We start from the raw sequence: 24,329 nt of genomic DNA on the forward strand, positions 1-24,329 counted from the left end.
CAATTAGTGCATGCCAGAGATATGAGGGTGAACACATGCACACAGAGATGGATGGAACCCAACATACATGTATAACCCTCCTTTGGGCAGTGTTCGTTGAGGGCTAACAATGAATGAGAGACATACTACAGGTCTGGATGTTTTATTCAAACACACATGCACACACACACAGTCTGGATTAACAATTTCAGCACAATTGAACAGTTTTATGGTTTTGGAGTCATTTTAAAAAAAATTCATTTTGGTACTTGATTTTGAATTCAATGTAGATGTTATATTAAAAAAGTGAATAAACAACATTAAAAAACAAAACATGATAGACATTATACTTGCTTCATATTGCCACATTTAATTCCCATATCTATTTACATTGAAATTCCTATTTCAACATGCCATGATAGCTTGCTGCTAGGTATGTCAAATTAATCATAAGGTTCACATTACAAGGGTATGAGTCTACACAAGGTGCAGAGTTCCCCTAACTTAAATTGGAGAAAAACTTTAAATATCACAATGAAACTACAAAATATATTATTTATGCAAAGAAATAAAATTTCATGTCCACCACAGTTTCTTCAAACAAGTTAGGTTTTTCAGTAACAGCAGATACCCTAGACCAGGTGTATTCCTCTACCTCCTAGCTTCGGCCTGGACTATACTATTACCGTATATGAAAAGGGTGGTCAAAAAGTTTTGAGTATGCCAGTATCCCTCAATGTGTGACTATAACCCTTCAACATAATGGTATAGTCCCACCAAGGTTATGAGCAAGTTGTAACATACCAATATGTTTCACTTATGTAATCACTAGACAAGCAACAACAATTTTTTACAATAACATTTAGGTATATACTACCAGACGTGCTTTACAAGGTTTCAAAACCAAAATCCTGGTATAAGGAATCCCCCCCCCCCCAAAAAAAAAGGGGGGGGGGGGTCCTAAACTTGATAAAAAAGTTTAAAACTGTTGCACATTGTATATTAGCCTACATCAAGGCCTTATAAATTATATAGAACATGAAATAACATACAGTTGTATAATTTCCAAAAATAGTACGATACTTGAAATTACATTTCTTCAACTTAAAGGGTAACAAAGTGAGGCTGATTTCATTTTAGCTGCATTTCTTATGCTTAGAAAATCACAAAAACTAATTTCTTTACTGACCCGGCTAGTATTTAGTCCAGATAGCCCCTGATGACTGGTGATTTTTGATGTTTGTGCTTGGGGGAGGGGGACTGGGGCTGGTGATTTTTGTATTGTAGTGTAGTTAGCTATTTCCAAGTGTGCCTGTTTTGTCAGTGCAATTACATGTACACCATGTAGTGTGGCTTCAAAATAATGAGTTGCATCCCTCTGCCTCACTGTCACCATCTATAACACAAGTGTTGACGACCTCTTCATCCTAGTCTAGAGGCTATGATACAAGTGTCACAGTTGATGACCAATTCCTCCTAGTCTACAGGCTATGATATCTGCAGTTTTCAATCTAAAGATCTCTCTTCATCCTGTCTAGCTCAATTAGAAATTATTTTAACTAAATCATCGTCCATGCAAATAAGCCCCCAACTGTTAGAATGATGTAAACAACATATAGTGGTCTGAGAAACAATGTATAAGTGATGTGCTGACAAATATACCATATTTGGACATTATGTAACTGACCCCCTCCACTACCTTCCCCATAATGAAACAGTAATCCTAATAACAATATCACACTGTTGACAGATGTACACTAATTCAAGTGAATGATAGACATAATGACATTGATAATTTGAACATCTATGGATAAACACTATTTATATGATTTGATGGTCTTCTATGGTTAAGAAGCCGTCATATTAGCATAACAATACCATGGTTATTCCATATTCTTTGTTGTATTGAAATGGTGTTTCCTGTTTTGAAGTTACCATTGTTAGCTCTGATCAATTTTAACAAAAAATGTCTATTGGAGCATGGAAGTATAATACTTCCATGATTGGAGGTAAGGAAAGAACAATAGGCAGAAACATTACGTTACATTACATCATAGACCCTACACCAACAGTTGGTGTAGGGTCTATGATTATATCCTATTACATTGACAACACATACTGAACAACGTTAATAAAACAAACCATTGTTTTCCTTGATAGGTATCAACATGTAAAGTGTGTGAACAGGTGGGTGGGTGGGGGGTTCAAATATAATTTTCACCCTTGGTAGTCAGATTTGCCAAGTGAACAGTTTAAGCTTCAATTTCCTACTGATTTCCTTTGGTCTGACACTTACAGACTACCACCTAATAAATTTGGTAGTCTAGATAAGATGTTTAATAAGCTATGTGCCCTAGACTACTGCTCATTTTAATAGGGTCATAGTTGTGAGCGGGGGAGGGGGGCTGAATATGTTTGGAGGGCTGAATATGTTGGTAGAAACTGTGTTGGCAGAAAAATAGCTACATTGTCATTGGCAATGGAAGTATCACCAATGATATGTCTACATTTAGACTAACATGGAGAAATGGGAGGCATCCAAACCTTTTTGGCAGCTTGATAACTGAGATGGTTGCAAATCGATGTGCTAAAATCCAGTAGTACTTTAACAATTTCAAATAATTATTACAACCCAGGAAAAGCCGTTGGTGTAGTTAAAATACATCCTAACACATAAAATATTCCTAATAAAAGATTCAATTTTGCAGTCCTTTGAGGAATTCTTGCCAAAAGCCCTTGACGAAATTGCTTCTCGAGGTCAAATGCTATTGGCAGAGTCAATAACGGTAGCAAAAACCCAACGGAAAAATTGATTCCCAAAACACAGAACATGATGTATGGTATAAATAGTAATAAGACATAAAAACTGTAGGAGCCCATTTTTCCTAGCAAGATGGCGATGGTGACGACTCCAGCACTCCTATCACCGTCCATGTCTCTGGTGTTGTTGCTGTGTAGGATTGCCTCGGTGTTCAAAGCGAGTGGTAAGGCATAGAGTAAAGGCGAGAGCACCAAGGTACCTGTCTGAGCTAGAAAGGTAAACATCACAGCAAGTGGGCCAAACGTTATGATGATGACGAGATCGCCTAAAGCTAAATACTTAAGTCCGACACCACCGGTGTACAGGAACGAGCTTGATAGTCCGCCGAAAAAAATCAGTGCGAGATGTTCCATTTTTGCCGGAGAGACTACGATGATTAGTAGGAGAAAGAAGCAACCAAATCCGTACAAAAATGCCCCAAACGTGGCGACGTTAGTCGGTTCCAAGATATGGTCGACAAGGGTTCGATCATCACTTTTCTTGCTGTCGATTCCTTTCTTGTAATCAAAATATGTATTGGTTAAATTACCAGCACCATGAACGCACAAAACTCCAAGGAAAGTGAAAAGAGCCAACAGAAAATCCAAACCACCAGACGATTTGTACGCCAGCGCTGTTCCCAAAGCCACTGGGGTTAGCGAAGCACTGAATGACCAAGGCCGCAGTGCCAACCAATAAGACGCTATACGAGACCGTTGTCGCATAATCCCTTTCCTTGCACCATTTTCCTGGGCAGTTGACATGTCCATATCTTTTGATGACACTGACTTGGAGCAGAACAGGTTGAAATCCGTAATATTTTCACTATTGTATTGTCCTAATCCATTTTCATAGACTGAACATGTTGTCGAACGGAAGTTGCGTCACAGTCAACTTTGACCTGTACCATCTGGCGCTGGTTAGTTTAGGGAGTATGTGTGATAAGTTGAAATTATATTTCCAAAGATAGTTTTGAATTCAACAAATTAAAAAATCGTATAAAACCAATCGTTCATGCTAAAAATCACCAAAAACTGTTTTTACGAGATTGCTTGTTTGTTCGTTATAATTGTTTTCTCTGCTCTACACTTGGGTCAAAGTTGAAAGTGACGATGGGAATTTCTTAGGTGAGTGTTTAGAAGTGGTATTTCCATATTTCGAACCATTTTATGTGATTTTGAAACTAGTTTTCTAGTAAAATACATAAAAACATAGACTAATTTTCTTGAAAATTCGCCGGTTGTGCAAACAATTGCGGAGAATATAACTGTGTGCACAAGTATCACGAAATCGTAAACAACTTGCGCAAGTGCCATGGCCAGCTATAGCCTCGCTGTGTGCTAGGTACACTGCTGTCTAGTCTAACTTAGGTGATGAACTGGTACTACTAATCAAAAGAACACAAAAATTAATAACAGACATATGATCTCGCATGTCTGGATTCGCAACATTGAGATTGGAAATAGCAACACATCTATGTTCACACTGACTTCAACCGTCATTTACTGATACATAGTGCACAAGTCAGCTGCTTAGTCTGCAGTGTAACTGAGCTATGGAATACATGTAGCCAGCTACCTGTTGTTTGTCCTGACAGCCTCACTGTCGTAGTTCTCTATGATATAGGAATGTCATGAGTACCTGCACAGTTACCCACAGGTGCTTGTGAAGTTGCCATATCATAGAGATCTATACAAGTGAGGCCATTAGGCCAAACAGCTTGCTATGGAGTAGTGAGTGAGCTGCTAAAGTAGCTTACTGTTAGACCTCACAGCTTCACTGTTAACATAGTTTTCTGTGAGACAGCAACTTCAGGAGCACCTGTCCAGTTACCCTGGTATCTAATCTTACCAGGGTTCCATGTTCTCTGTTGTCTTGATTTTGGATCCATATATTACCAGATTTGCATTGAAACTATAACCACCATACAAATATACAATGCAATCTGGCAGCCATTTTGTTTGCGAATTTTCCATGTCCACAACCATAACTCAGACATGCTTGAACAGCTAGATCTCATTCAAAGTTGGTATTAGGACAGTGTTCTATGACATACATGACAGTGATGTGCATATCCATTTTCATCATGATACAATCCGATATGGCTGCCTGGCAGCGATTTTGTTGGCGCAATTTTCATGTCCAAAGCCATAACTCAGACATGCCAGGGTGCTTGAACAGGGTCCCCCCCCCCCCCTGTTTAATTTAGGTTCACAAGTGTTGTTGCATGATCAGAGTAGTGATATCAAGAAAATGACAACATAAACCCAATCGTACCGGGTACTATGTCATTCTCAATGACTTGTTCTGTAGTCTTTTATCTAAGCTTTTGTTATGGATATTTTCAGGGGACATGGTAATATTGACAAAGCATTTTAAAAAGAACAACAATTAGTAACTTACAGCATCCCATCTCTGTATCCATCCCACAGCAGATTTGTTTTGAAGTCATCACCCTCAACATTACAAACCGTGGTCATAGCTAGTCAAGCAAAATGATGAACCAATTCATCAGTGGCTTGAAAAGCCGCAATGAAGAAACACGAGCCAAATCAGCCAAGGATCTACAACACTATGTCACCACTGAGTTGCGAGAGGTTTCAGTCGATGAGTACACATCGTTTATGGACAGATTGAATCACTTTATATTTGAATTGGTGTCCAGTACAGATGTCAATGATAAGAAGGGAGGAATACTTGCAATAGGTCTGTTTGTTGATATTCTTACATTATGCGTTCCTCAGAATACACATGCTACTGTAAACCTGGAAATTGTCACTAAAGACTTATTTTCACGTATTTAAGTGGATATTTTCACGTATTTAAGTGGAAAACAAAGACACAAATATAAGTAGAGACTAAATTCTTTCTTGTACATAAACGCAATGTACCAGTCTGGTAATTAGTAAAAATTAGTCTTTAAGAACTACCTGAAATTTGTAAAATTGCAAAGTTTTCTAGCAGCTAAAATATCCAAGTTTACAGTATCTTGTCCTTGTTTTAAATAGGCATATTTTGATAGTTGCCAAGAACCAGAATCTTTGATTACAATTGACATTGATGGCCCAGAAAAAGACAGATGTCACTGCTATCCTTTAGCACAGGTGTTACATCTTTCTTTTTTTAGGGCATCATATAGAAGTTACAGATCATGATGTTTGAGCCTTCATAAGAGATGGTTATCAGTCATTCTCACAAGTGTGCCCTCTATGCTAATTTTAACACAATTTCTATTGACTTGCCAGGATCTGATTTTCCAATAAGTGGTGGCTCTCAAGGAAATCCAGTGTTTAGCATTTTGACTTTTTATGAGGGGGTAGTGTAACCATAAACCCTATTGTGTAAGGTCTATGCTGTAATAAATTAACATGTAATTTGTCGTTCTGATAAGGATTGTTGACCAAGATACATTGAAAGCTCAATCTACAAAGTTGATGAATAGTTTTGACTCTGCACTTGTAAATATATATTCAAGTGTGATTTCAAAACTATAAACTGTGTGTATTTCTATTGAATGCAGTGAGTTTGATTGGAGTTGATGTTGGCAATACAACCCGCATCAGTCGATTTGCCAATTATCTGCGTAATCTGCTGCCCTCTAATGATGTAACTGTCATGGAGATGGCTTCCAAGGCTATGGGTCGACTTGCTATGGCAGGGGGAACTTTTACATCGGAGTATGTAGAGTTTGAAGTCAGGAGAGCTCTGGAATGGTTACAAGGAGACAGGAATGAATGGAAAAGACATGCTGCTGTAAGTTAGCTACCTCGTTCTATGACATACATGTGCATATTCATTGTTGTTGTGATATAATCCAATATGGTTGCCTGGCAGCCATTTTGTTTGCGAATTTTCCATGTCCAAAGCCATAACTCAGACATGCTTGAATAGATCTCATTCAAAGTTGGTATTAGCACAGTGTTCTATGACATACATGTGCATATCCATTTTCGTCATGATACAATCCGATATGGCTGCCTGGCAGTCATTTTGTTGGCGCAGTTTTCTTGTCCAAAGCCCATAACTCAGACATGCTTGAACAGAGTAGTGATATCAAAAACAACCATATGAGGCCAAACAACATTAACCAGGTTTGAAAATGACAACATAAACTGCCAGTTCCTTAAACCCAATCATAGCAGGGATTATGTCATCTTCAATGACTTGTATTGTTTGGATTGACAAATATAGTACTAATATTGCTACATTTTATTTCTGTCTTGACAAATATACTAGAGTAGCAGCACTGCTACATTTAATCATCCTCCTAACAGTGGTATATTTTCTTTGCATGTACCTGTAGGCAATAGGCATACTCCTCACTAATGTGACTGTAATATATACCTATGTCATTATCAAAGTCTTTAATTTGTTGAGAAGTTTATATTTACCAAAAAATAATTTCTTTCACTGTGCTCTTGCAAAAAATAATTTCTTTCACTGTGCTCTTGCAGGTTTTGGTCCTGAGAGAGTTGGCTGAGAATGCTCCAACCTTCTTTTTCCAGCAAGTCCAGCCTTTCTTTGACAATATTTTCAGTGCAGTCAGAGATCCAAAGGTATGATTTAAATACTTTATTGAATATGATTTGTTTTTTGGAATCAAAATCTGTCTGCATACTGTCTGTCAAAGAAGAATGCTCGTGAAGGTCAAACTTTTAGGAAATCACAAGTAACTCAAGTCATCCAAAAACCTTGTCACATTATTATGAAAGGTTATTGATTGTAATATCCTTAAATACATTTATTGGGTCAGTAAAACATGGTAATAAATACACAACCAATTGTTCTAATTATTTGCAAGTAATGTTTCACCTGTTCAGGCCAACAGCCTATATCAAATTGTCCGTGTACTGGCTTTTACCTCTAGGTGGCATAGTGGTGATCACATGATCATCTCTGCAATCACATCATCACCACTATGTCACCTAGCAGTAATGCCAGCAAATGGACAGTTTGACAAAGCCTTTCAACCCGAAATATTACAGCAAAAGCGAAACATTACTAGTCACTTCTTAGAACCCTTGACAATTTATTACCTTGCTCCATCTACTTTTGAATAACATACTTTGACTGTTCATTGTCTTGTTTTCAAGGAAAGATATTACACTTACAGTGTATATGTAGTAGTTTCTGTCACAATACATCACAAACAATTTAATCAATGGCTGGCATGAACAAATTAGTAATCGGATTTATTTCACTTTTCAGCAAGCTATTCGTGAAGGGGCAGTTGCTGCATTGAGAGCATGTCTTGTGTTAACAGCACAGAGGGAAATTAAAGTGATGCAGAAACCACAGTGGTACAAGGTAAAACAGATTCTGGTTATTTTCTTATACTTGTTACTATATTAAGTAACCTTAAAATGCCATACTAATGTATCCCTTTTAGTCTAGCTGCTAGGCCCTTTGGGAATTCTGCTAATTTTAAAAGCACCCAGAGGTCACATAGCACCGAAAGCACTGTCAAGGGCTTACCACCAAAGGCATGTACTGTCAAGGACTCGTGTATCAGAGGTACTGTCATTCTCAGTTTTTGTTTGGCAACCATTCAATCACATCTTACCACAAGACTAGTGTATCCCATGATAACACTCAAATCTAAGATAGCTTGCAAAGTCCAAGTTTATACACATATGTGACACAACATGTTGCCCAAAATGAGTCATATTTCAATATTGCATTTTAGGAAATATATCATCCCAATGATAGATATTTTAAGGGAATGTGCCCTGTGTGGAAACAACTTGGCGTAGGGATCATGTCATCCGAATGTCTTTTTAATAGATATTTTAAGGGAATGTAAGCCCTTTGTAGGGATCATGTCATCCCAATGATAGATATTTTAAAGGAATGTAAGCCCTATGTAGGGATCATGTCATCCCAATGATAGATATTTTAAAGGAATGTAAGCCCTGTGTAGGGATCATGTCATCCCACTGATAGATATTTTAAGGGAATGTAAGCCCTTTGTAGGGATCATGTCATCCCAATGATAGATGTTTTAAAGGAATGTAAGCCCTCTGAAGGGATCATGTCATCCCAATGATAGATATTTTAAGGGAATGTAAGCCCTCTGAAGGGATCATGTCATCCCAATGATAGATATTTTAAGGGAATGTAAGCCCTTTGTAGGGATCATGTCATCCCACTGATAGATATTTTAAGGGAATGTAAGCCCTTTGTAGGGATCATGTCATCCCAATGATAGATGTTTTAAAGGCCACTGATAGATATTTTAAGGGAATGTAAGCCCTTTGTAGGGATCATGTCATCCCAATGATAGATATTTTAAAGGAATGTAAGCCCTCTGAAGAGATCATGTCATCCCAATGATAGATATTTTAAGGGAATGTAAGCCCTTTGTAGGGATCATGTCATCCCAATGATAGATATTTTAAAGGAATGTAAGCCCTCTGAAGGGATCATGTCATCCCAATGATAGATATTTTAAAGGAATGTAAGCCCTGTGTAGGATCATGTCATCCCAATGATAGATATTTTAAGGGAATGTAAGCCCTTTGTAGGGATTATATCATCCCAATAATAGATGTTTTAAGGGAATGTAAGCCCTGTGTAGGATCATGTCATCCCAATGATAGATATTTTAAAGGAATGTAAGCCCTCTGTAGGGATCGTGTCACAATAAAGTAAATGACAAGGGTAAAAAATGTAACAGAAACCGTGTATTTGAAAATATCACATTTATATTTGTTTTACAAGATTAAATTTGAAATTGTGTAATTGTTTACATGCAGCCCACACAAAAAAAATTTAAAGAAATGAAAAAAAATGGTGCATTTACTTGAATGAACTGAGCTAAGGAAAGAATTCAGGCAATGAAATTAGGTAAAAACAACAAATTACAACTGATACAAAAACAACAATGGTGCCTCTGAAGTATTTTCATGCGATGCTTTTTATCAGTTTGTTTATGTCTGAGAAAGCATAGACCAGGGTCTATGGACTGTGTGGAACGTATAATGTAACAACACTAACAGTTGTACGCCATCATTATAACATGTAGCATTCTATCAGTAAACAAGTTATGGGGTCCAGGCTCATGTGATATTTATACTTTGATAAGTTAATGATTCTAATTACATTGTATGTGTTTGCATAAAACATGTCTCATTCATCATGTTTGCCATGAGCATTTGAACTCACCACTGTGTTTGCATGGGATGTATTGTGTAGTCCATAACTATCAATGTAACTTGTTTTACAGCAAACCTATATTGAGGCAGAGAAAGGGTTTGAAGAGAGTGGTGTCAAAGAACGTGGTGTCAACAGAGATGACAGAGCACATGGTTCACTACTGATTATCAATGAACTAGTCAGGAACAGTAGTATTGAAGGAGAGGTCAGTTATTAGTATTACTCTGTAACTTTGGTTGGATAAAGATAATGTTTGAAGTTTTATCTGTTATAAAGATTTGAGAAAAGAGAACCACAAACTGCCGAGATGTCACCACCACAATTTTACAATTTCCTGACCTCTGTAAGAGCCGTGTCACCATTTTTTTTTTAATTTCATGACCTGTGAGAGCCATGTTTTGAGCATTGCAATAAAAATAGTAATCTTTGTTGTAAGACCAGGTATCAGAAACACAATAGCCAAACATAAATTTACAGTGAGATGTAAAGTAATTCAAAGATGGCACATGACACAGAGATGACACCAGAGACAAAGATGACACATGACAGAGAGATGACATCTTAGACAAAGATGGAAAATGACAGAGAGATGACATCTGAGACAAAGATGGAACATGACAAAGAGATGACATCTTAGACAAAGATGGAACATGACACAGAGATGACATCTGAGACAAAGATGGAACATGACACAGAGATGACATCTGAGACAAAGATGGAAAATGACACAGAGATGACATCTGAGACAAAGATGGAACATGACAGAGAGATGACATCTTAGACAAAGATGGAACATGACACAGAGATGACATCTGAGACAAAGATGGAACATGACAGAGATGACATCTAAGACAAAGATGGAACATGACAGAGATGACATCTGAGACAAAGATGGAACATGACACAGAGATGACATCTGAGACAAAGATGACACATGACACAGAGATGACATCTGAGACAAAGATGGAACATGACACAGAGATGACATCTGAGACAAAGATGGAACATGACAGAGAGATGACATCTTAGATAAAGATGGAACATGACAGAGATGACATCTGAGATAAAGATGGAACATGACACAGAGATGACATCTGAGACAAAGATGACACATGACACAGAGATGACATCTGAGACAAAGATGGAACATGACACAGAGATGACATCTAAGACAAAGATGGAACATGACAGAGAGATGACACCTGAGACAAAGATGGAACATGACAGAGATGACATCTAAGACAAAGATGGAACATGACAGAGATGACATCTAAGACAAAGATGGAACATGACAGAGATGACATCTAAGACAAAGATGGAACATGACAGAGATGACATCTGAGACAAAGATGGAACATGACACAGAGATGACATCTAAGACAAAGATGGAACATGACACAGAGATGACATCTGAGACAAAGATGGAACATGACACAGAGATGACATCTGAGACAAAGATGGAACATGACACAGAGATGACATCTGAGACAAAGATGGAACATGACACAGAGATGACATCTGAGACAAAGATGGAACATGACACACAGATGACATCTGAGACAAAGATGACACATGACACACAGATGACATCTGAGACAATTACAATTTCATACAATTTCTGTGTCACACTAGTCATGAAAGTTGACTATTCTAGGGTCACAGAATTGTTCAAAATAATTTGTAGACTTACATAGGTGAAGAGTAGTTGTAATTACTAATTACTTTTTTTAATTACCGTATATATGTGCCTTTTATTCAAATCACAGCGACTAAGACAAGAAATGGAAGACATTTCCCAGCAACAAACTCTACATGACAGGAGTTTTAGGGTAAGTTTAGTTTAACTCACTATGAAACAATTATGGAAACATGCTAAGTTTGTAAGGAAACGGTCTCCTTTGATACTTTTTTGTATGCTCTTTTGATTTCTCAATGGTTTTTTTGTGGTTTATAAAACAACAGAGTATTTATACTTCCGTGCAGTTATGTAGTTCTTTGTAGTTCACCAATTCAAATGACATTATACAGAATGAGAAATAAGAAGGTTGAAAACAATCAAATACTTTTATTTATACAATGTCATTCAAATAATCAAGTAAGGCAAATACAAACTAGCAAAACAAAGCAACTTAAGAATACATCACATCTTTTCTTAGTACTATGCCATTATATTCCAGTTACTGAAGTTCTGGCCATTTCATGGGTACTGGAGTTTTCTGAACATCCGCCTCAGGCGACTATTTGGAAAATAGAGAAATCCAGGGCCTCAGAGAGGTAGCTAAATAGATGCCCTTGGCAACTATTTGGCAGAATACCTAATGCTTATGTACCATACATTATTGCAGAAATGAACGATGTTGATATAATTTATTTTAGGAAGAATGGTTGAAGAAATAGAAATACTAAAAGACCTACTGATTTGTAATGTTTACTACAGTTTTGACACAGTCCTCTCATGCAAACATTTACCAATGTACGTACACCAGTTATGCATGGACACATGCATATGTCATAATACAATGCACAATAAGTCAACAGAGTAATGTTTTATGTATCATTACTTTACTTCTGGCCCCAAAATAGCTTGCAAACAGCACTCCTAGTGGCCGAACCATGAAATCTTTTATCTCTATGATAACGAGACTCTCTCGCAGTCCACAGAGTTCAACTAGACTGTCAACAAAAGGTTAGCCCTATGTGATCGATGAGAGTGCACAGTACAGGGATATTTGAGTACAATTATGCAGTAGATATAGGTACATACAAAACAACCCAAGTTTTAGCTATGTGAAGCTCCAAGGACTGTGAGAGAGTCTATGTGATATCCAGAATATGGTATATTAACTTAATCAATGTTGTTTATTTTCAGGAGCTTGGATCATGGGGTTCTAAATCCAAACATCACCACCACCACCATAGACACCATCACCATCATAGTCAGCAACACCATCAACAGCAAATGATTAGTATATTTCATAGCATTCAACCGCAGCGTCCATCACTTAGTCCAATCAGTATATCTGCTACAGCACCAGCACCACAGAAACCAGCTTATGTTGAAAGTCGATATTGTCGGGAACTGATGGAAGAGAAATTTGATGAGGTAACAAAACCACTATGTGCCTGTAATTAATAATTGCATTGGTGCACACACATATACTAATGGTATTTGCACTGCTGTGCAATATCAAAAACATTGTTAGATACCTGTATATAAATTATATGTATTTGAGTGCACAGTATGATTTTTTAACAAAAAATTGCTCTTTCGGATAAACATATATAATAATAACAGAATGCCATGCTGCTTGAATGCCAGTGTGGCTACTCAGGAGTGCTTGCAGTGTTTTCTGCTGCATTTGAACTTGCTACACTAATGAAAGTACAATGGCAGATAACACTATGAGCACTGATGCAAATACCCCAGTATGCCACACTTGCACCCACATGCCATGGACTTCTGTCATATTATTGAGTGAAAGTACAACAGCTGGTAGAAAAGTAAACAATAAATATGAAATACAGATTTGAATGGAGTGGATATGATGAAAGACAAGAAAATAGTTTGAGTAAACTAATCAAGTCTAGCCACAATATACCAAGTGGTGTACTTGCAAAGTATTACTAATAAAAAACATGGCAACTGCTATTGCTCAATATTCATCAGAAATAATTGAGAAAATAGAACATTATATATGACGAAAACACAGATTTATTATTTAATAATATACACAAATAACATGGTTATGTCACTGACAAGTAAAACAAGAAAAAACAAAATATGCACATATGGATGACTAAATAAGTAACTACCCAGTCAATACCAATCTGATTAAAATCTGATGTAGTGAATATAGCATGATTCTTTATTTACCGCTATTACATGTGTTTTTTAGTTATTTTATTTTGTTTAAAAAAAAGAACCACCAAGCAATAACAATAACATAATTGTCTGCATTCTGCACTCCAGCTCTTTTCAAACAGAACATTCAGAGGTACTGTATCCATGAGTGTCAGCATAAAATGCATTCTCATTGGTTGAGTGGGTTACGAGTGTTAACATAAGATGCATTCTCATTGGTTGAGTGGGTTACTAGTGTTGGCATAAGATGCATTCTCATTGGTTGAGTGGGTTACTCAATGCATGGGATTTGAATGTGAACTTCTATGGTATTATGTCAGATGTAGGAACAGGGGCTTGCTCTTTGAACAACAAAATCGAAGACAAATGACAATAAATCTAGGAAATAGATGTGAAATGGCACGATTCACTACATGAGATTTTAGTCAGATTGAGTCAAAACTGAAGTGCTTATATTCAGTTGTAAATAGAGGATCTCGAGGTCAGCAAAAAGTGTTGTGTTTTTTTTTGTATGTCATTTGTGTTTTGTCTTATATTACTACAGGTGTGTCACCAAGTACTGAAATACAGAAATAGTAGAAGTCCTCTGATACAACAGATGTTGTTAATTTTACTTCCAAGATTAGCTGCTTTCCAACCACCACCATTTGTCAAGAAGTAAGACAGTCACTTCATTTCATCATTCAGTCTGTCTTCTAGATCTGTAATTCTATCAGAGAACTGAATTGACACCCTGTTAATTTAAATGAAAATTGATAACGATGAATCAAGTCATATTATCCTGTTAAGTAATTTTAGGAAAAGTGTACATTTTTGTTACAGTAGTAAAATCTTTTATGTCCACTCTATGATATGGGAAGAAAGCTGTTTCTCCCAAAAATAAACAATTTGTATGTGTTTGATGGATTCTTCTGGTGATTAGAAGAGTTAGCTAGGATCCTTCCAATCTAAATACATTGTTCACATCATCCCATCTTGTTTACTGCATGCCATTTTTAAGTTTGTATATGGTAATCATTTTTTGAAAATCACTCTGACTCTAAAATAACTTTGTCTGTGTTCTGTTTGTAGGTATTTGTTTGACACCATGCATTACTTACTAGGATCTTTGAAAAAGGTAACTTCAGATATGATGCAGTTTGTTTTTGTTTTATTATTACAAATCTGGTGAGAAAGTTATAGAAATCCTGCTGTAGAATGACAGCTGATAGAATTATTGATTTTTTTTGTATTTGTGTTGTAAGTTGTGAATATTTAAAATAACATGTGTTAGATAATGTCAATAAAAGTGCCTAAATGGGAAAATTATGCATAGCAATTAGTCAGTCTTAATATCATTGGATGACAAGGTGACCGTCATACAATTTGACTGAGTATTTGCAAACATTCTGACAATTTCCTGTGCTCCCCATACATATAATCTGGTGATGACGTACATCCTCTGACATATCCTGTGAGCATATTTGAAACATCTCTGATATGTCTGTGAACATGAGAGTTTGTAAGTTAGATGCAAGGAGGAGTGAAATGTTTAGGTTTATGAAAAATATTATGTATATACTAAAATTAAATAAATTTTCAAGTATAGTAAAGATAGTACTACACTCAAGGCACCATGATGAAGGATATGTTAACTAAGTTGTGAATGTTAAAAGTGGATAGATGATTTCCTTAAACTACATGTTGTAGTGCCGATGATTAATTTGACCAATAGCAAAGAAGGCTCCTTACCTAGTTGATATTTTCATAAGCTTAAAATTACTTGAGAAAAATATAATGCATGGTAACAAAATAATCAAATACTGTCACACCAAAATTGTAATAAATTTACTCTATATGATGTTATTTATCAGTGTTTCAGACATTTGTAATGAATCTAAAACTGTCTTGTAGGATCGTGAGAGGTCAAGTGCATTCCAAGCTGTTGGTCTGCTTGCTGTAGCTGTAAAAACAGATATATCACCACATCTACATAAGATATTGGACATAGTAAAGACGTCTCTACCACCCAAAGATCTACCTGCCAAGTAAGTAAATGAAAAAGAAAACCAAAAGAGAAAGCAAAACAACTTTATCTGAAAAAAAGACAGAATATTTGGATATTATATAATTTGTTAAAATTGTATTCAAGACTTCCAAATTTATAAGGTGGTAGTCTTGGTCTGTTAGAATTCAGTAGGAAATTGTAGCTGTATATTTTTGTGGACATAAATGCTAGAGCAAGACATAGTTGAAACTTTGATTCATATATATTTGGGTTTATCGTAAGTATAAATAATTTTTACATGTCATCTATATCTGATTTGGCTTTTTCAAGATTGACTTGCATAATTACTTACACTTTCTTGTATCAGAAGTCTGCCATTTATTTTGTAAATAAGACTCATTTCAGCATTCTAACAATTAATTTCTTTATTTTTTGATTGCAGAAAACATAAAAGTTTTGTGGTAGATCCATCAGTGTTTACCTGTGTCAGTATGTTAGCTAGGGCTGTAGGTCCAGCCATTGCTAAGGATGTTAAAGAGGTACTGGAACCTATGCTAGCTGTAGGACTGAGGTGAGTCATTGAGATATATTCCAAAGTACAGTGTGTTGCAGGTTACTGTCACTGAGATATATTCCAAAGTACAGTGTGTTGCAGGTTACTGTCACAGCTGTACATGACTTAGCACATCAAATACCACAGTTAAATTAAATCTATTTCATTGTTATTTTCAGTCCAGCATTGACAGCAGCTCTATGACTTAGCACATCAAATACCACAGTTGAATAAAATCTATTTCATTGTTATTTTCAGCCCAGCATTGACAGCAGCTCTACATGACTTAGCACATCAAATACCACAGTTAAATTAAATCTATTTCATTGTTATTTTCAGCCCAGCATTGACAGCAGCTCTACATGACTTAGCACATCAAATACCACAGTTAAATTAAATCTATTTCATTGTTATTTTCAGCCCAGCATTGACAGCAGCTCTACATGACTTAGCACATCAAATACCACAGTTAAAGAAAGACGTACAGGATGGTTTGTTAAAGATGTTATCACTTGTCTTGATGCATAAACCATTAAGACATCCTGGAGCACCTAAAGTACCAGCACCAACTATTACACCTACAGGTGAGTGTTAGATTACCTGACGATATTACACCTCCAGGTGAGTGTTAGATTACCAGCACCAACTATTACACCTACAGGTGAGTGTTAGATTACCTGACGATATTACACCTACAGGTGAGTGTTAGATTACCTGACGATACTACACCTACAGGTGAGTGTTAGATTACCTGATGATATTACACCTACAGGTGAGTGTTAGATTACCAGCACCAACTATTACACCTACAGGTGAGTGTTAGATTACCAGCACCAACTATTACACCTACAGGTGAGTGTTAGATTACCAGCACCAACTATTACACCTACAGGTGAGTGTTAGATTACCAGCACCAACTATTACACCTACAGGTGAGTGTTAGATTACCAGCACCAACTATTACACCTACATGTGAGTGTTAGATTACCTGATGATATTACACCTACAGGTGAGTGTTAGATTACCTGATGATATTACACCTACAGGTGAGTGTTAGATTACCAGCACCAACTATTACACCTACAGGTGAGTGTTAGATTACCTGATGATATGGCTTAATTCTTTCAGTTTAGAGTTATCAAGATCTAATAACAATTGCTAAGTGAGTGAGTGGCAGTGTGCCCTCTAAGTCAATATGACGTGCCACTGACGCACACAATTTCTAGTGATGCACCAAAATTTGGTGTTCCCCCATCTCTTACTACCAGTATGTGGTGACTCACAAGAAATCCCAGTTTTTCTCATTTTGACTCACAACAACAAAATTTGGCTATCGTTAGAGGGCACACTGGTGAGTGGGTGGGTGGGTGAGGGAGGGAAGGAGGGAGTGAGGCAGGGAGGGAGTGAGTGAGTGAGTTAGGGAGTGAATGAGTGAGTGTGGGATGGAATGAGGGAGTGAGTGAATAGATAAGTTGGATGTTGATTAGTTAATGGGAGAAAAAAATATATGCAAATGACCTCTGAGAAAGAGAGAACGAGGAAAAGAGAATGCGTCAATCTTTGCTGTAAATGTAACAACATTCAGCTGTCCAACATTTCCTTTCTGTTTACAATTCTGTTTATAATACTTTAATACTTGCTTTCCAGGTTCTTATCCTACTCTGACTGATGTTACAGACACTACAAGTACAGTGTTAGCACTGACTACGTTGGGTAGGTTTGATTTTGAAGGTCATTCCTTAACTCAGTTTGTACGTCACTGTGCTGATCATTTCCTGAATAGTGAACATAAAGAGATCAGAATGGAAGCTGCCAGGACTTGTTCCAGTTTACTTCATCCATCACTTCATGTAAGTTTTTTCAATTTTTATGATTTGTTTAAATTTATAACCTTGATCAAGTGTAAATGTACCTGTGTAACCAACCCGAATAAATACACTGGTGTGTTTGCTTGCTATTGGTATGCAGGATATTAAACAAGTGTCATACAAAGACATACAATGTAATTAGTGTTGGTAACTTGAATACAAAGCATAAACATCACAGAGCCAGGATCCCATGGCTGTTGATAGAATGCTATATATTGTATGTCACAATGATCGAGTGTGACTGTTAGTATTACATGAACTTACACAGATATAATTTATAAACAAACATAGGAAATTGTCACCTTACCTTCATCGCAGCCACTCCTTGTTGTTTTTGTATAAGTTGTATTGTTGTTTTTACCTAAGTTTGTCTTTGTCTGAAGTCTTTCCTTGGCTCATTTCATGCAAATAACAAATGCACCAGTGTTTTTTCGCTGATTGTACTATTTTTGCTTGTATTCTTTCAAAGTTGGTTATTTGGACTAAAGATCACCCCACCTAAATCCCAATCTCCAGCATTTTCAATGCAGCTAGAGAAGGTTCTTCAACCTGCTTTCACCACCCTGACACTTCACAGATACAAACTGAAGTGTATTTAAAATTCAATTCAAGTTAAAGCAGTGCTACAAAACTGATAAAAACTGATAGTTCTTTACATAGGTTGTTTAGGCATTGTACTACCCCACCCCCACCCCCACCCCCAAAAACAAACAAACAAACGAACAAACAAACAAAACAATTACAACAAGAACAGGGACAACAACAACAACAAAATGAAAAAAAACCCCACAATTTGAGTAGCTTTCTTATGATGAAAGTATAATATATATAACCAATAGCTATTTTTTATTATCTTCTTTCAGTTGCTGGGCAACCATCCATCCCATCCAGTCAGTGCCACGAATACACAGGTAGTGGCTGATGTGCTTGGCAAGTTACTGATAGTTGGTATTACTGATCAAGGTAAGTAGTAGGTGTTAGGCTTTCATTTTAAAAGGTGATATTTGGAGTGACAAAGTAAAGTGCATGCCACGTCAAAGTGTGTTACAGGTTAAAATGCTGGTAAATGTCAGTATATTGATTTTAATACTATAGATCCTGATATCAGATACTGTGTATTAACATCACTGGATGAACGGTTTGATGGGCACCTAACCCAGTTGTTGAAACAAGGCTGCCACAGTTGTATCAAAATTTTAGTTAATGTCAATATATTGATTTACTACAGATCCTGATATCAGATACTGTGTATTAGCATCACTGGATGAACGGTTTGATGGCCACCTAGCCCAGGCAGAGAATCTTAGTGCACTCTTTGTTGCACTCAATGATGAAGTCTTTGAAATCAGAGAACTAGCCATGTGTATGATAGGGAGGTTAAGTAATCTCAACCCAGCATTTGTAATGCCTGCATTGAGGAAGACCCTCATTCAGGTAAGCTACCATCCCTATAGTATAATGGATTTCTTTTTATCAAGACAATCAAAATAAATACTGGGAGTGATATTATATTGCAATGTTTTCTTTGCCAGGATTTTGATGGCATGAATTTTCAGAAGATACTGCCCATAGGGCCATAGCAACAGTAAAATTATTATGTATGTTGCACAGATAACAACAAGCCTTGATCAGTATGGGCAAAAATCACATAAACTGTCTATTATGCCATTGGTGCTATTTGTGATATTCTAGTGTATGTTTAGATTACATTGTTTTCTGTTCATTGCTATTTTATTGATTAATGTAAATAAACATTGTATTTGATGGGATTGGGTACTAGTATATGTGTGACACAAAGGTATACTGTAGGAATGTTGAAATGCAGTTTGTAGACATGTAAAAATCACAATTATAAAATGACATATAGATGTCCAATATTTTACATATAATCTTCCACATTGGTGTTGTTGTTCTACAGATCCTGACAGAGTTAGAACACAGTGGAGTTGGTAGAAATAAAGAACAAAGTGCCAGGATGTTAGGACACTTAGTTTCTAATGCCCCCAGATTGATACGACCATATATGGAACCCATTGTCAAGGTAAGATAAGTAAACAGCAAAATATAGTAAGTTTAGGTTTGACTTTAATTCAGATGAATAAATTGACATTCCTATGGGAATTATAGATACTTTTGGTCTTTGTAACAGTTTTTTATAATTTATAATATGCAATCAATATTAACAATGGAGTGACCAGGCAGGATTTTAAAGATTACACCCAACCAAAGCTGAATGAATTGTTATAGGCTTAAGAGTTAAAACCTTGGAAAAGTATAAAAATTAACGAAACTGACATAAATGTTTACATTGCAGAGTTTTAGTGATGTGCATGACAAATTATTGGTAATGTAGATCAAGATGAATTCAATTTGTAGATTATTTATAGGTGATCAATAATGACGCTTGGTTGTAGGAGTTAGTGACAAAGAACTCTGGTTGTAGGAGTTAGTGACAAAGAACTCTGGTTGTAGGAGTTAGTGACAAAGAACTCTGGTTGTAGGAGTTAGTGACAGAGAACTCTGGTTGTAGGAGTTAGTGACAAAGAACTCCAATTGTAGGAGTTGAGAGATATCATTGTGTTATTTTATGTTTTGCAATTAGGCTTTGGTACCAAAATTAAAGGAACCTGATCCAAATCCTGATGTTGTAATCAGTGTTCTTGCAGCTATCGGTGAGCAAGCACAAGTAAGTTCCTCCCTTACCATCCTTTCTAAACATTTCTATGTACATGTTCTAAGAAGATAGTCAGACTTAGTGAATGTAGTCATAAATAATCTATCCACAAGGTTGTGTTACATTGTCATAATCTTATCGTCATCATATTATTCACTTATGTATATGCACAGTTTTAAAACAGTTGGGAGGACTTGTAACATACGGTAGACTGAGAAATTCTCTTGCTTGTCCTTTTACCTTAGTTTTGGTAAGGGTACAACTGTAAAATACCTTGAAAATATTTGAGTAGCTGTAACCTTCATGAGATAAGCAATGGAGGTGAAATAGTATTTCAATGTTTTGTTTCTTCGTAATTGTGCAGATTTTATGTAATGTGAAATCATTAAATGACTCTCCAGAACCCAATATTTATGAAAATACATGTATTTCCTGGAGTGGCATACCCTTTTACCCTTTTCATGTATAAAGTTTCATCAAAGTTTTACTAGACACATGACTGTACCTCTTCATATCTTGTAGGTAAGTGGGGTTGAAATGAAGAAATGGATGGATGAACTCCTTCCAATCATCTTAGACATGTTACAAGACTCTTCCTCACTAGCCAAGAGAGAAGTAGCCCTGTGGACTTTAGGTCAACTAGTAGAGAATACAGGATATGTTGTAGAACCATACAGAAAATATCCTACACTCTTAGAAGTCTTACTAAACTTTCTTAAGACTGAACAGTCATCAACTATTAGGAGAGAGGTAAGTTTGGATATGTATTTACTAGATTGCAATCAATCAATCAGTAAATTAGTAAATCGATCAATCAATCTATCAGTGAATAAGTCAATCAATCAGTAAATCACTAAATCAATCAATCAGTCAGCCAATCAGTCAGTCAATCAATCAATCGGTTTGCCTCTCACTCACATAATCAATCAATCAACCAATCGATTGATCAATCAATCAATCAGTGAGTATATCAATCAATCAGTCAATCACTAAATCAATCAATCAGTCAGTCAGTCAATCAATCAGTTTGCCACTCACTCACATAATCAATCAACCAATCAATCAACCAATTGATCAATCAGTCAATTTTATCACAGCAACTGCTTCCATTGTGACACAAAAGTTCAGAGGAGATGCACAGTAAGGAAATCAATCAATGAATCTACCAGAGGTGCTGTACATTTACAAGGCTGGGATGGTTGGAATGGTGATGGCTGTGAGAGAGCATGCTCATCATATGACACTAATTGTTATTGCATTCCTGCAATAAATATTTGAAAGATAATATGGAATATGAGTGCCACCTACCTGGATTACTGAGTCTTCACCTCTCAATTATTAAGACATATCCATGTAGTAAATTCTCACCATTGACATAATGATATGTGTTTGTTTGTACAGACAATCAGAGTCTTGGGTTTACTGGGTGCCCTGGATCCATACAAACACAAGGTCAACTCAGGTCAAATTGATAGGTATGACACTGGGGCTGTGGTTAGTATGCCAGATACTAAAGGTACACAAGAAACAGGAGGTAAGCATGTCATGTCATTTTGATCCCTCCTGTGAATAAATGCATTTTGCTCCCTCCCCTAAATGAAGATTCACAAGGTTAACATCAACAAATGATATAAACCATGGTGAAAATTGTAGCGGTTCCATTCCTACAATTGGTACAGTGTGAAAATATGGTATTAAACACATTAAAATACTAACTGCAAACCAAGCACTGTATATCACATTAGGAGTAAATATGGTATTAAACACATTAAAATACTAACTGCAAACCAAGCACTGTATATCACATTAGGAGTAAATATGGTATTAAACACATTAAAATACTAACTGCAAACCAAGCACTGTATATCACATTAGGAGTAAATATGGTATTAAACACATTAAAATACTAACTGCAAACCAAGCACTGTATATCACATTAGGAGTAAATATGGTATTAAACACATTAAAATACTAACTGCAAACCAAGCACTGTATATCACATTAGGAGTAAATATGGTATTAAACACATTAAAATACTAACTGCAAACCAAGCACTGTATATCACATTAGCAGTAAATATGGTATTAAACACATTAAAATACTAACTGCAAACCAAGCACTGTATATCACATTAGCAGTAAATCTAAATCAACTTATTAACATCTCAGTAGTAAATATAGAATGTGTTATCATTAAAGGAGTGAAAGTTCAAAATTTGGTTGGAAGTGTGAAACTGAAATTCAGTAATCACATTGACACCAGACCCCCCCCCACACACACACACACACACAAACAACGTTCGTTTATTGAGCGTATGTGACATTGTGCTATTGTCTCCTAGTGTAAAATTATAAAATGACTCTCCAGAACCCACAGTTTGTGGAAATACCTATATTTCCTGGAGTGGTGTTCACCTTTAACCACAGATGGAAACAGTTTCACAATATGCATCAGGTCTGAACTAAAGAAAAACCAAACTTAAAAGTAAAGTAACATTATATGATTGTAATTATTACCTCAGGAGAATACACCACCAGTGAGATGTTAGTCAACATGGGCAGCTGTCCACTTGAGGAGTTTTATCCAGCAGTTGCCGTGTCAACACTGATGAGGATAATGAGAGACCCATCACTGTCAAACCATCATAATATGGTTGTCCAGGCAATCACTTTCATCTTTAAAAGCATGGGTATCAAATGTGTACAATTCCTGCCCCAAATTATGCCAACTTTCCTGACTGTCATTAGATCATGTGACTCTGGTATTAGAGAGGTGAGTGGTCAATTATTTGACAATTTTTTTAGGTCATGTGACCCTGATGTTAGCCAGGTGATTGGCTAGTGATCAGGTCATGTGACCATGAAGTAATAGCCAAGTGATTGGATAGTGATCATGTCATGTGCTTGGTGTATAACAGGTTAATTAAAATGGTCTCCTGTCCAAAAATATATGTAAGCATGTAATTGATTATTCAATTTGTTATCTTCATTTTAATAAGAATCTATTCTTGATTAAACATACCATATTTTCAGTACCCAATACATTTGCACAACTATTGAGAAATAACTTTGTGAAAAAATGATAGCCGGGAAAACATGATCAGGGTTACCGTAATAACTTTGTTATTTTATTTTTTCACAGTTCATGTTTCAACAGTTAGGCATTATAATCTCAATTGTCAAGCAACACATAAGGAACTACCTGGATGATATCTTTTCTATTATAAAGGTAAACAGAACAGAAATTTTGCTTACTCTTCAAATTGATGTATGTTCATGCTATTTCATAGTATTACGGGAATATTTTGAATTATTCCAAAGCTTTGGTAACTATGATAGTAGCTATGCAACCAAATCTTCACAGTCAGTAGTTGGATCCTTGAAAATATTGTGACAGTTTTCATTGATGATAAATCCTAAAACAATGCTAACTAGAATAATGACATAAGTAG

The 24,329-nt window shown here is 36.2% G+C and overlaps 2 protein-coding genes across 2 annotated transcripts in view; one reads left to right on the top strand and one right to left on the bottom strand.

Annotated features, from left to right (window-relative positions):
• Positions 1-340: 340 nt before the first annotated feature.
• On the bottom strand, positions 341-3,641 carry LOC144451165 (ubiA prenyltransferase domain-containing protein 1-like). The gene has a single exon (XM_078141951.1). The coding sequence runs from the start codon at positions 3,547-3,549 to the stop codon at positions 2,605-2,607; it is 945 nt and encodes a 314-aa protein (XP_077998077.1). The 5' UTR covers positions 3,550-3,641; the 3' UTR covers positions 341-2,604.
• A 230-nt stretch (positions 3,642-3,871) lies between these two features.
• Positions 3,872-24,329, top strand: part of LOC144451554 (serine/threonine-protein kinase mTOR-like) — a 109,220-nt gene continuing 88,762 nt past the window's right edge. Inside the window, exons 1-22 of the mRNA XM_078142431.1 lie at positions 3,872-3,906; positions 5,212-5,485; positions 6,300-6,532; positions 7,234-7,335; positions 7,988-8,086; positions 10,005-10,139; positions 11,701-11,763; positions 12,804-13,037; positions 14,341-14,453; positions 14,868-14,913; positions 15,690-15,823; positions 16,226-16,354; positions 16,757-16,920; positions 17,984-18,186; positions 19,068-19,167; positions 19,433-19,638; positions 20,123-20,245; positions 20,807-20,890; positions 21,401-21,628; positions 22,280-22,412; positions 23,400-23,650; positions 24,020-24,106. Coding sequence (XP_077998557.1) covers positions 5,275-5,485; positions 6,300-6,532; positions 7,234-7,335; positions 7,988-8,086; positions 10,005-10,139; positions 11,701-11,763; positions 12,804-13,037; positions 14,341-14,453; positions 14,868-14,913; positions 15,690-15,823; positions 16,226-16,354; positions 16,757-16,920; positions 17,984-18,186; positions 19,068-19,167; positions 19,433-19,638; positions 20,123-20,245; positions 20,807-20,890; positions 21,401-21,628; positions 22,280-22,412; positions 23,400-23,650; positions 24,020-24,106 — 3,078 coding nt within the window. The 5' untranslated portion in view covers positions 3,872-3,906; positions 5,212-5,274. The remainder of the gene's footprint in view (positions 3,907-5,211; positions 5,486-6,299; positions 6,533-7,233; positions 7,336-7,987; positions 8,087-10,004; positions 10,140-11,700; positions 11,764-12,803; positions 13,038-14,340; positions 14,454-14,867; positions 14,914-15,689; positions 15,824-16,225; positions 16,355-16,756; positions 16,921-17,983; positions 18,187-19,067; positions 19,168-19,432; positions 19,639-20,122; positions 20,246-20,806; positions 20,891-21,400; positions 21,629-22,279; positions 22,413-23,399; positions 23,651-24,019; positions 24,107-24,329) is intronic.

Source organism: Glandiceps talaboti, chromosome 21, assembly GCF_964340395.1.
Source record: "Glandiceps talaboti chromosome 21, keGlaTala1.1, whole genome shotgun sequence".
Taxonomy (NCBI): Eukaryota; Metazoa; Hemichordata; class Enteropneusta; family Spengelidae; genus Glandiceps; species Glandiceps talaboti.

Excerpts from the sequence above, each read along its gene's own strand:
- LOC144451165 (XM_078141951.1), bottom strand. The coding sequence starts at position 3,549 with ATGGACATGTCAACTGCCCAGGAAAATGGTGCAAGGAAAGGGATTATG.